At 41.7% G+C, this 13,790-nt stretch overlaps 1 protein-coding gene and 1 pseudogene across 3 annotated transcripts in view; both read right to left on the reverse strand.

Moving 5' to 3' along the window:
- Positions 1-13,790, reverse strand: part of c2cd3 (C2 domain containing 3 centriole elongation regulator) — a 165,548-nt gene that overhangs the window by 6,709 nt on the left and 145,049 nt on the right. For 2 of the 3 annotated variants that reach the window (XM_043692198.1, XM_043692199.1), the window contains exon 33: positions 7,841-7,960. The exons of the other annotated variant lie outside the window; for it this stretch is intronic. In XM_043692198.1, coding sequence (XP_043548133.1) covers positions 7,841-7,960 — 120 coding nt within the window. The remainder of the gene's footprint in view (positions 1-7,840; positions 7,961-13,790) is intronic. 3 annotated transcript variants of the gene reach the window in all.
- LOC122551192 lies at positions 9,886-10,004 on the reverse strand (annotated as a pseudogene).

The following is a 13,790-nucleotide window of genomic DNA, read 5'->3' on the forward strand; positions in this document are numbered from 1 at the left end:
TTCCAATGATCCAAAAATGTGAATCCTTCTCCCATACACCAGCTCCTCAGCCACACATTCATCTGCTCTATTATCCTAGTCCTACCCTCACTAGCTCGTAGTACTGGGAGTAATACAGATAGTACTACCCTCAAGGACCTCCTTTTTGAATTCCTGCCTAACTTTCTATATTTTTCCTTCAGAATCTCATCCACTTCCCTTCCTATGATATTAGCTCCAATGTGTACAATGACTCTGGTCCCTCTCCCCTTTGAGAATATTCTGCACCTTCTCTGAGACATCCTTGACCCTGTCACCAGGGAGGCAACACACCATTCTGATTTTTTGCTGCTAGCCACAGAAATGCCTGTCTGTGCCTCTGACTAGAGAGTCCCCTATCATAATCAATTGTACCCATCATTACATTTGATACCAAAACCTGGCTGCTCTTGCTACATTCCAGTGAATCCATTATCCACCACATTTTCCAAAAACAGCATACCTGTTTGAAATGGGGATAGCCACAGAAGACGCCTGCACTACCTGCCTCCCTTTCCTGGAGTTAATCCATCTACCTGACTGTATCTGCGGCTTTTCTCCTTCCTCTAACTTCCATCCATCACACTTCCTAGCTCTTGGAAATTCCTCATTGCCTCTAACTGCCGCTCCAACCAATCCACACAGTCCGATAGGATTTGCAACCAAAGACACATCCTGCAGACATAATCATCAGTAACATGGAAACTCTCCCTAAACTCCAACTGGAAGAGCATATCACTCTGCTAAAGGCCCTCTTTGCTCCATCACAATTTAAAGACCCAGAAAATAGCACCATCATTTAGCGCTAAAAAAGTGCTCCAGGCTAACTTAGCACTTATGGTTTATATTTTAAAATTTAATCAAGAGACAGATCTCAATAAAACATATAATCACGAAGGAACCTGCTCTACTCACTACTGAAGACTTGCAGCAACGTTACATGGTAAAAACGATGCACTTATCTTTTCCTGTGCTGTGAGCTCACCCACACAGGTTTCTCCAAGGTCAAATGTAAATTTCACTGTTTGTTAATTTTTCCAAGACGCACTCCATTGTCCAGAGATATATGGACTCAAACAGCAAAGGCAGTAACTGTACAGATTCACTGCTGTGTCAGTTAGGAGTGGAGGTTTCTTTCACCCTCTCCTTCACTGACCATGTGCTCACTACCTTTTATCTGTCTTTCTCCTTTTAGAAGTTCCGTTGTTTTGATCTTTTTTCCTCCAAAGTGCAACAGCATAGAAAACAGTAATTGCTGCTCCTGGAATTTGAGGAGATGACTTCAATTATTCACAATACACCATGGACAAAAAGAACATTGGGTATGAGTGAGTGGACACTTCAGCCAAAAATATGTCATGGGGCTGTACATGTTCTTCTGCCAACTGTGCATGGGAAGGGCAGTAACAACTGAGGCGAATTGAACAGAAAGGTTAGGGCTGTCCAGGTATCAGGGGTTAAAGGATGATTGAGAAACATAAGAATAAGCCTCTAATCATTACTATTTATTTGGAAACAGTAGCAAAATCAATGATGCATCCATTGGAACATATTGAGCAGCAGGACTTGCTCCATGTGATTGAAGTCTTGGATGGTGATGGGAAAGAAGGAAGATATTGGTTAAAATGATAAATTTGGTAGAAATTGAGCGGTGAGGTAGGTGAAAAATATTTGAAAAAGTGAATAGTTGCTTGATTGGGTGACAGGAGAAAGAGTTTGGGAGGAAAGAATAGTTCACTGAAAAAAGTCGAAGAAAGAGAGAATATTATGTAGGCTTTTGACCAAGTGCGAGACAAAACATGGATGTAAACAGAAACAATATTATTTTTTGGATATAACAAACAATAGGCAAGACAAGTTGCAATGAATAAACAGAATGGGAAGGAAAATGAAATAATAGCTCAAAACATCATTTTCACAATTCCCTTCCTCAAGATCGGCAAAGTAAATTACAATAGAAATGCTCATAGTCAATTCCTTTGCATCAGATTGCAGAGTACAAGGTTGTTATAAGGGAATCAGGAAGGCCAATGGAATGTTGGCCCTTAGTTCAAGGAGGATGAAGGAGAAAAGTAGAGAAGTTCAATTGCAACTGTACAAAATGCTGGTGAGACCACATGTGGAGTACTGTGAGCATTTCTATCCCCTTATTTAAGGAAAGATATCATTTCATTGGAGGCAATTCAGAGTAGATACACGAGGATGATCTCTGGTATGAAGGGAAAGTCTTATAAACAGACCCAGGTTTGATTCCACCCCTGGGCAACTGTCTGCGTGGGTTTCCTCCTACAGTCCAAAGATGTGAGGGTTAGGTGGATTGGCTATGCTAAACTACCCATAGTGTCCAGGGATGTACAGGTTACGTGCATTAGCAATGGGAAATGCAGGGTTACAGGGATAGGAGTGTATCTGGGTGGGATGCTCTCTGGAGGGTCATGTGCAATCAACAGGCCAAATGGCCTGCTTTCACACTGTAGGGATTCTAAAATTCTTCTTCTAAGGTTGGGACTCTACTCCTTGGAGTTTAGAAGCATGAGAGTTGATTTCATTGAAGGTTTCTTAAGAGACTTGATTGGGTAAACGCAGAAAAATAATGTTCCCATCTCATATGAGAATCTAAGACCAGAGGGCACAGTCTCAGAATAAAGGGACACAAATGTAAGACTGAGATAAGGAGGTACTTCTTCTTTCAGAGGGTTGAGAGCCTTTGGATCTCCTTGCCACAAAGAACTATGGGGAAAGAGTTCTTTTGTGTATTTAAGGCCCTGAAATAGATTCTTGATCAGTCGGGGAATCAAGAGTTATGTGGAAAAGGCAGGAAAGTGGATGTGAGGAATATTGGATCAGTCATAGTCCTACTAAATGGTGAAGCAGACTCGAGGATACAAATGGCAGACTTACATTCCGATTTTTTATGGTCTAATCTCTTATAATGAATAGGGCTAGTGGAGGGGAACATGTGCCTGCAGTTGGAGGAGGTAAGGGAGGTCCTTAATGAATACTTTGCTTCAATATTCAGTACTGAGAGGGACCCTGACATTTATGAGGACAGCATGAGACAGGTTGATGCGCTCAAACAGACTGAGGTTAAGAAGGAGAATGTGCTGAAAATTTTGACAAACAGAAGGATTGATAAGTCTCCTGGGCCAGATGGACAATACCCAAGTTTACAACAGGAAATGAGGGAAAAGATTGCTGCACCTTTGACTATGATCTTTGCCTCTTCACTGTCCACTGGAGTAGTGCCAGATGACTGGAGGGTGGCAAATGTTATTCCATTGTTCAAGAAAAGGAATAGGGATAATCCTGGGAATTACAGACCAGTCAGTCCTGCGTTGTTGGTGGGCAAATTATTGAGAGACAGGATTTATGATTATTTGCAAAACCATATCTTGATTAGAGATAGCCAGCATGGCTTTGTGAGGGGCAGATCATGCTTCACAAACCTTACTGAATTCTTTGAGGATGTGACAAAATGCTTTGAAGGTAGAGCAGTGGATATGGTGCACATGGATTTTAGCAAGACATTTGAAAAGGTTCCCCATGGTAGATTCATTCTGAAAGTAAGGAGGCATGGGATGCAGGGATATTTGGCTATCTAGATATAGAAACGACGTCCTTAGAAGGCAGAGGATGGCAGTATTCAGCCTGGTGCTCAGTGACAAGTGGTGTTCCGCAGAAATCTGTTCTGGGACCTCAGCTCATTGTGATTTTATCAATGACTTGGATATGGAAGTGGAAGGGTGGGTTAGTAAGTTTGATGATGACACAAAGGTTGGTGGAGTGGTGGATAGCATGGAGGGCTGTTGTAGGTTTTAACAGGACATTGACAGGATGCAGAACTGAGTTAAGAAGTGGCAGATGGAGTTCAACCTGGAAAAATGTGCAGTGATTCATTTTGGAAGGTTGAATTTCAATACAGAATACCGGGTTAAAGGTAGGATTCTTGGAAGTGTGGAGGAACAGTGGGATCTTGGGGTCCATACCCATACATCCCTCAAAGTTGCCACTCAAGTTGATAGGGTTGTTAAGAAGGCATATGATGTGCTGGCTTTCATTAGCAGGGGGATTGAGTTTAAGAGCCGCGAGGTTATGCTGCAATTTTTTAGTGCCTTGGTTAGATCATACTTAGAATATTGTGTTCAGTTCTGGTCAATTCATTATACAAAGTATGTAGATTAACCAGGAAGCTGCCTGAACTGGAGGGCATATCTTATGAAGAAAGGTTGATGGAACTAGGGCTTTTCTTATTGAAGCAAAGAAGGACGAGAGATAACTTGATAGAGGTGTACAAGGTGAAGAGAAGCATAGATAGAGTGAATAATCAGAGAGTTTTTCCCAGGGCAGAAATGGCTATCACAAGGGGACATAATTTTAAGGTGACTGGCGGAAGGTTTAGGGGAGATGTCAGAGGTAGGTTCTTTACACAGAGAGTGATGGGTGTGTGGAATGCACTGCCAGTGGTGGAATTGTACCAGCCTCCACCACATCCTCTGGCAGCTCATTCCATACACGTACCACCCTCTGCGTGAAAAAGTTGCCCCTTAGGTCTCTTTTATATCTTTCCCCTCTCACCCTAAACCTATGCCCTCTAGTTCTGGACTCCCCGACCCCAGGGAAAAGACTTTGCTGATTTATACTATCCACGCCCCTCATAATTTTGTAAACCTCTATAGGGTCACCCCTCAGCCTCCGACGCTCCAGGGAAAACAGACCCAGCCTTTTCAGCCTCTCCCTATAGCTCAAATCCTCCAACCGTGGCAACATCCTTGTAAATCTTTTCTGAATCCTTTCAAGTTTCACAACATCACATTTGGGACATTTAAGTGACTCGGATAGTAAAATGAAGGGTATGTAGATTAGTTTGATAAAAAATTAGTAGGATAAAAAATTGGCACAACATCAAGAGCTGAAAGGCCTGTACTGTGCTGTGCTGTTCTATGTTCGATGAAACTTGGCAAGGTTTTTTTTTAGATTAGATTAGATTACAGTGTGGAAACAGGCCCTTCGGCCCAACAAGTCCACACCGACCCGCCGAAGCGAAACCCACCCATACCCCTATATTTACCCCTTACCTAACACTACGGGCAATTTAGTATGGCCAATTCACCTAACCTGCACATCTTTGGACTGTGGGAGGAAACCGGAGCACCCGGTTGAAACCCACGCAGACACGGGGAGAACGTGCAAACTCCACACAGTCAGTCGCCCGAGGCGGGAACTGAACCCAGGTCTCTGGCGCTGCGAGGCAGCAGTGCTAACCACTGTGCCACCGTGCCGCCCACAGGTTCTGGGACCAAGGATGGTTAAAGCTATTGGTTAGCTGAGATTGTAATGTATCACAGAGAAATGTGGATTCTTGTGCCTTGCATGATTGTTTGAGGAGTTGAAGAGAAGTTTCTGATTTTTCTTCTTAAAGAGCCACAAATCCTTCTTGTTTTAAGAGGCAGGATTTTCAGAAGGGGTGTAAATGGTATTTGAGTTTTCACTGTCAAGTAAATGAAGTGGATTGAACAATTTGTATTGAAAAAAAGGTATATGTGGGCCAGGAGTTAAACAGCTTCAAACAGCTTTAGCCAGTAGCAATGATTGGATGAACATTCTTCCTCTATACCCATGGCCTTCACAATCACATCAATTCATATTCATTTTATGTGACACTGAGAAATGTCTGAATGAACTGAATGAAAGGCTCCATGTGCTGCCGCCAACCAAGCTGCTGTGCTTATGAATCTGCTCTTCTTGTGTACCTCCAGCTAGGACATTTCCGTACAGTTAGATACTTCATCAATCCATTCAGAGAAGTTATACACACCTCTGGAGCAGGTGGAACTTGAACCTGGGCCTCCTGGCTCAGAGGCCAAGAATATTGGCATCAACTGATCTTATCTGCTTGGAGAAGCAGAACAAATTCAATCTGGCCAATTATCATCCTATCAGAATATTCCCAATCATCAAAAAAAATGATACGAGTCATCGGCATAAATTCTCACTAACGCTCAATTTGTGTTCCAAAAACGTCACTTGGCTTCAGACCTTATTACAAACTTGGTCCAAACATGGACCCAAGAGCTGAATTCCAGAGACAAGATTAGACTAATTGAATTTGATATCTAGCAAGATCTAACCAAGATCTCAAATAAAACTGAAGACAATGTGGATCATGGAGAAAACATGTAGCAACATCAATCATACCTAGTATAAAGGAAGATGTGCTGTTTGAGCTTAATTATCTTAAGCGCAGAAAATTGTGACAAGAATTTGATAGAATACCATTCTAGTTCCAACTACCTTCAACTACATTCATATCCTCCCCTTACCCTTACTCATAAAAGCAGAAGTGAAGCAGTTCATTGAAGACTCAGCAGTGTTCTGCATATAGTGAATCGGCTGATGTTCACATGCAACATATCCCTGAAAACATACATTTACAGTAGATTTTGGCTGTTAACTAGTATGTGAAATACACAATATTCAAGTGTAAGGCACTGTTAATCTAAAATAAGAAAGTGTCCCACCACCTGCCCCTAGACATTAATGACATCATAATTGTTGGGTCACCCGCTAACAACATTACCACTATCAGAAATTCAACTGAGAAGCCACACAAATACTGTGTTTACCACAGCAAATTCCTTATCTTCAACTTTTTAAAACCTCTGCATTCAAGATCAAACATCTCTTTAACATTTGCAAATATAACAACATTCAAGAAGCTTGGCAAAAAAATGGCTGATGTTCACACCAACGATCAGTTTAAACTTCCATTCTCTCCACTAATTGTGCACAGTGGTTGTAGTACCAACAACAAGCTGCACTATAACAAACCACCAAGGCTTATTCCACAGCATTTCCCAACTTACATCCCTCTTCACTTAGAAAGAGAAGAGCATCAGTTGCTTTGAAATACCATTGCCTCCAAGTTCCTCTCCAAATCATGACACCTTCTTGACTTTATTTTTTTTAATTATCAGAAGTAGGACGCAATCATAACAGAATAAATCTGTGGGATAAAACTGTCTTGATTATTTAAAGTAAACACTGATAAATACAAATTCATGGAGCAAAGTGATCGTAATCCATACTGCAGTTTCAGTTTAATTAAATAATATCTTAATAACAAAACGTTCAAATGATCAGGTGTGAAAAATGAACCATCCTCAAAATAAAATTGAATGATGTAAGCATAATAGAAACAATTTTTGAACTGAAAATCTCTCTCTCATGTTTGTCTTGATAAAGACCTCCTGCAGAATTAGGTACACCTATAGCTATGGCATTTAAAATTACCATGAGTTTTAGTTTAATTAAACTTTATATAATTCGAGAACACTAGTTACTGCATTTCAATTGCATTTTATTAGCTTGCTGTACAGAAATGAGCAACAGTCAGTAGCGAACTGGGCTCCTTTCCCTCCCCCATACTTCCTCATTACCTTCCTGATCAGCTGACTTGCAAAATAAAATGTTGGCTTCAACTAGTTGAACAGCTGATGACACCTCAGCCTTCAAAACAAGTGGATCTGGCTCCAACTAGTTCTAATTATCAATATGTGACCTTTATTCCTGTTAAGGCTATGAAATGAAACTAGATAAATGAAATCTCTCCACCTTCAAATTGTGGACAAACTAAGAATTTTCTGGGACAAGTTATTTAAGACTATTTAAGGAAATGTGGAAATGCAATAGTTTCATACAGAAGAATCCAATTTTTTCCAACAGATGGAACAATTATGCCAAATGGGCAAGAAATATTTTTCTGAGACTTGCATTGATTTATTTCATATAATGATGATGTTTTAAAAAAAAGTAGTCTGTTTACCATGTTCAAGATGCATATTTCTGTTCTAGAGATTTCACAAGAGAGATGATTGCAATTGTAAGCCTTCAGGGCAGCCGGAATGAAGTAAACAGTACTAATGGAACATTGTGTCTCAGAATACTGTAATAAGAAACCAGTTACGTAATAAAAGTACATAATAATATTCCAGCAAGGAGCCTGTCATGAAGCAGAAAAGGCCAGGTTATTTTCAGCACTTAATTTAGCTTACAGTTGGCACAAACATGTTTTTAAGCCTCAGTACAAAGTAGCAATAAATTATCAACTACTTAAGGGTGTACACAACTTTCCTGGGTATGTCCTTGCAAGAGGTATGCTCTAGAAGGTACATTAAAAACAATTTGCACTTGAGAAGACAATTGATTTCTTTTTCCGTCAAAATTTATATAATGTTGCTGGATAGTGGCACTCCGATTTTGACATGAGAAAGGAGAAGACGTGCAAGCTCATTTCGCACTCCCACCCAACTGTTGTGGCTTTTGCATCACTCCCTGTCATCTACTGGAACAGGAAGAAATTTGCAAAGTGCAAATCAGCCCGGGCAACAATTCTTCCTGATTTACCAGAACAGTGTCTTGTATAACTGTTACTTTGCTTTAAAAGTGCTACACAAACATGACCGATAAAACAAGTGACATAGCTACAAATAGTGAAAGAGAACTGGCAGCCACATATTAAGGAAATAAAAGCGTGCAGGGCAACGTTGTCCAATTATGTGGTTGCATTTCAGTTGAATCCAGAAATCAAACTGCACCTTTCCAGTACAAAGTTCCTCTTCTACCAAAAGGAGATTTTATAATATAAGGTGTAGTTAATTACATCATGGAAAACAAACCACTAATGCCAGATCTAAAACCTGATAGAGGTGAAGTATGAGTCATGTTCCAGAACAATGGTGGCACAGTGGTTAGCACTGCTGCCTCACAGCGCCAGAGACCTGGGTTCAGTTCCCGCCTCGGGCGACTGACTGTGTGGAGTTTGCACGTTCTCCCCGTGTCTGCGTTGGTTTTCTCTGGGTGCTCTGGTTTCCTCCCACAGTCCAAAGATGTGCAGGTAAGGTGAATTGGCCATGCTAAATTGCCCGTAGTGTTAGGTAAGGGGTAAATGTAGGGGTATGGGTGGGTTGTGCTTCGGCGGGTCAGTGTGGACTTGTTGGGCTGAAGGGCCTGTTTCCACAGTGTAATGTAATCTAATCTGTAATCTAATCTCCTTCTTGTCAACACAAATTTCCCTCCATCTCCCATTGCTTTCCATTTAGGCTTCATTCCCGCCTGCTATATATATCAAAAGTGCACCACTTCACAGACCAATTTATGATTCTCCTATCCCCTTCTAAATTTCTAGGTGATGGTTTTGAGGTTGTTTCTTCAAAATACTTTTAGTATTAACTGATTGGAAAGAATTTACAAAAAGCAGAGTTAACAAATAAAAAATCAGGCTTATTGTACCAACTTATGGAATAACCTGATGAAATATTCATCAAATTCCCAGTAAAGTTATCCTCATCATGAGTTTTAAAAATAGGTACAGAATCACATCAGGAAAAATTCTGTGAAATTCTCTTTTGTTTTAAGACAATCAAATAATCAATGGTATAGATTGTTCACATGACCAGATACTGAACTGGATTCACTACATAAATTCTGTGGCTATAAGAGCAGGACAGAAGCTATGAATTCTGCAGTGAGTAGCTCATCTCCCAAATCCTAAAAGGCTGCACAATATTTGATTTGATTTCTTATTATCACACATACTAAGATGCAGTGAAAAGTATTGCATTGCATGCTAACCAGACAAATCAAACCTTACATAAGTACATCAGCGTAATAGAACAGAATGCAGAATACAGTGTTACAACTACACAGAAGGATGAAGTCTAATATATGAGAGGTCCATTTAGAAGTCTGATAACAATGGGGAGGAAACTGTTCTTAAATCTGTTGATACATAGTTTTAAACTTTTGTATCTTCTGCCCGATGGAAAAGAGTGCAAGAGAGTATAACCGGGTGGCAGGGGTCCTTGATTATGACTACTGCAGCTGGTATTTCCAGGCAGTCTCCCATCTAAGCACTAGCCAGACATGAGTCTACTTAGCTTCCGAGATCAGATGAGATCGGGCACTTTCAGACCAGGATGGCCGTAGTTCGGCTTGTAATATCTACATGTTAGAAGTCGGGAGTGTAATGAAATACTCCTTACTTAGCTCGATCAGTGCACTTTGAGAAGCATAATACCATCCTAGATCAAGCAACCTGCTAGATTGACACCATGTCCAAAAATATTCACTCTCTCCATCACCAATGCTGAATAGCAGCACTACTGAAATTCAATAACACTCCTTAGATAGCACCTTCCAAACTAATGAACATTATCATTTAGGAGGATAGGGCAGCAGATTACAGCATCACCTGCAAGATCCCCTGCAAACCATTCATCATCCTAACCTGGAAAACAATGCAGCTTCGAGAACAACTAGGAATGGGCAATAATTGTCGTCCCAGCCAGGGATGTCCACATCACAAGAATGAATAAAAAATAATAAGAATTTTATAACCTATCTTAGACAGTCAATTGCATTGTCATTACTGGATCCCCCATTATCAGGATGCTGGCAATTATCAATGAACTGGCCCAGCCAGTGGTAAAGTGATGGTCTATCAGTAGACTATTTATCCAGAAACTCAGATTCAAATCCTGCCACAACATATGGTGGAATACAACTTCAATTTTTAAAAAAATCTGGAATTAAAAATCTATGGATAATCATGAAGTCATTGTTGATTCCCAGAAAAACTGATCCGGCTAACTGATGTCCTTATAGTCATAGAGTCCTTTGGCATGGAGACAGGCCCTTTGGCCCATGTTGACCAAAATGTCCGTCTGTGCTAATCCTATTTCCCTGCACTTGGCCCATACCCTTCTAAATATTTCCTATCCATGTATTTGTTCAAATGCCTCTTAAATGTTATTAGTATGCTAGCCACTTCCATTAACAGCTCATTCCAAATGCATAAAACCCTATGTAAAAAGGTTATCCCTCAGGTTCCCTTTCATTTTTTCCCGGGGGGGCGGGGGGAGAGGTGTGTGTGTATTCATTTACCCTATCCATACCCTTGAATCTCAGCAACATCCTTGTAAATTTTTTCTGCTCAGCAACATCCCTGTAAATTTTTTCTGCATTCTTTCCAGTTTAATAATATCCTTCCTATAGTAAGGTGACCAAAATTAAACACACTACTCCAAGTGCGGCCTCACCAACATCTTGTACAACTGCAATAAAACTTCCCAAATTCTACACTCAGTGCCATGACTGATGAAGGCCAGAGTGCCGAAACCATCTTCACTGCCCTGTCTACCTGTGACTCCACTTTCAGAGATTCGGTGAACCTGAACTCCAAAATCCCTCTATTCCACTACACTACTTAAGACCCTACCATTCACCATGAAACTCCAACCTTGATTTGACTTTCCAAAATGTAATTCTGGAGCAGAGTGGTGCTGGAAAAGCAAGCAGTTCAGGCAGCATCCGAGGAGCAGGAAAAATCGACGTTTCGGGCAAAAGCCTGATGAAGGGCTTTTGCCCGAAATGTCGATTTTCCTGCTCCTCAGATGCTGCCTGAACTGCTGTGCTTTTCCAGCACCACTCTACTCCAGAATCTAGTTTCCAGCATCTGCAGTCATTGTTTTTACCTTTACAAAATGTAAGGCCTCACATTTATCTATATTAAACTCCATTTGTAATTTCTCGGTCTATTTCCTTCAGGGAAGAAAATCTGCAATCCTCACCTGGTGTGACCCACATGTGATTCCAGACCCACAGCAATGTGGTCGTCTCTCAACTGCCTACTGAAATGGCCAAGCAAGCCACACAGTTGTATCAACTGCTACAAAGTCCAACAAAGAAATAAAACTGGACAGAACTAGGCACCATAAAATGAAACAGCCCTGTCAAACCTGCAAAGTCCTCCTTACTAACACCTGGGGTTAAATCTTGTGCCAGAATTGAAAGAGCTGTCTCAAGCAACATAGTCATACTTACGGAATTATACCTTACAGATAATATCCCATACAGAGATGTGTTCTGTCCCACTGGCAGGACAGACCCAATAGAGGTGGCAGCATAATAGCATACAGTCAGGAGGAAGTTGCTCTGGGAGTCTTCAACATTGACTCCGGACCCAATGAAATCTCACTGCTTCATGTTATCTATCCCCACTTCACTGCTTCATGTCATCTATCCCCACTTCACCATCCTGTCTCCACCACCCCCTTTATCTGCATCTCCCCACACACCCACCTTCAGTCCTGAAGAAGGGTTTCAGCTGCAATGTTGACTTCTCCACCTCCTGATACTGCCTGGCTTGCCGTGTTCTTCTAGCCTCCTACCTGTCTATCTTCAATGATGGAACAGCCAAGAACATCAGGACAAAAGACAATACTGAAACACTGTTGCAATCTTCAGCTAGAAGTGCCAATTGGGTGATTCATCTAGATGGTTGCTGGTATCACAAAAACTTGTTTTCAGTAAATTCAATTCACTCCATGTGATAGCAAGAAATGGCTGGAGATTCTGGCAATAGTACTCACGACTTATGCTCCAGAACTTGTAGCTCCCTTAGCCAAGCTGTTCCAGTACAGTTAAAACATTGGCATCTATCTGACAATATGGAAATGCCCTGCACACAAAATGGAAGACAAATACAATTCGGCCAATACTGTTCTCTCTTACTCTTGACCAACAGTAAAGTTATGGAAATGTCATCAACAGTGCTATCAAGTAGCACTTGCACAGCAATAATCCGCTCCATGTCACCCTCTGAGTTCTTTGCAGCCTTCGTTCAAACATGGACAAAACAACTGATGTTCAGAGAAGAGCTGGAATTGACTGTCCTTGACATCAAGGCTACATTCAATTGGATAGAAGAGCTTTTAAAGTCACGTGCACACAATGTAATTTCACTGCTTTGGCACCATCTTAGATGCAAGGTACTAGGTACAGATATTTTAAGTGGAAGAGTGTGGTGCTGGAAAAGCACAGCAGGTCAGGCAGCATCTGAGCAACAGGAGAGTTGATGTTTCAAGCATAAGCTCTTCATCAGGAATAAGGGATGGCCCAAGGGGGCTGAGAGATAAATGGGAGGGGCGGGGGGAGGTAGCTGGGAATGCAGTAGGTAGATGAAAGTGGGGAAGAAGGTGATAGGTCAGAGAGGAAGGTGGAGCGGATTGGTGGGAAGTAAGATGAAATAGGTAGGACAGTTCAAGAGGGCAGTGCCAAGTTCTGGATTCGTCGATTTTACTGCTCCTCGGATGCTGCCTGAACTGCTGTGCTTTTCCAGCACTGCCTGTTCCATCTTCCTTTCCACCACCTATTTTTTTTGCAGCAGAGAGCGGCGGGAGCTGGGGGGAAGTGAAGTCAGAGCACAAAGCCGGTCGGGAAGGTAAGTGATTGTTATTTAAGAACTTACCTCGACGCCAACTGTCTTTTTGCAGCAGAGCGCGGCGGGAGATGGGCGGAAGTGAAGTCGGAGTGCAAAGCTGGTCGGGAAGGTAAGTGATTGTTATTTGAGTGGGTGTGTTCTAGACCCCAGGTCCTACAAAGTAAGGCCTCCCTCCCAACCTCCTCCTCTAACCTAAATTAAAAGCCCACAGACTTGCCCCAAAAAGAGGGTCCAAGGAAGTTCCTGTGGATTGAAGAGTGAGGCTTTAGCTCAGGAGTCTTTGGCAAGGAGGTTGAGTGAAATGATTACGCCACATTTGAAGAGGGTGAAGACATGACTGCCAAGCTGGTTTAGTGTGCTATGTGCTTGATGTGGGAGGTCAACGACTCTAGTGTGTCTGGCTCGTGTAAGTGTGGAAAGTGTGTGCACGTTCAGCTACTGACAGAGCATATTGCAGCACTGATGAAAGAACTCGAGGACCTTAGGCTCATCC

This window comes from Chiloscyllium plagiosum, chromosome 6, assembly GCF_004010195.1.
Source record: "Chiloscyllium plagiosum isolate BGI_BamShark_2017 chromosome 6, ASM401019v2, whole genome shotgun sequence".
NCBI lineage: Eukaryota > Metazoa > Chordata > Chondrichthyes > Orectolobiformes > Hemiscylliidae > Chiloscyllium > Chiloscyllium plagiosum.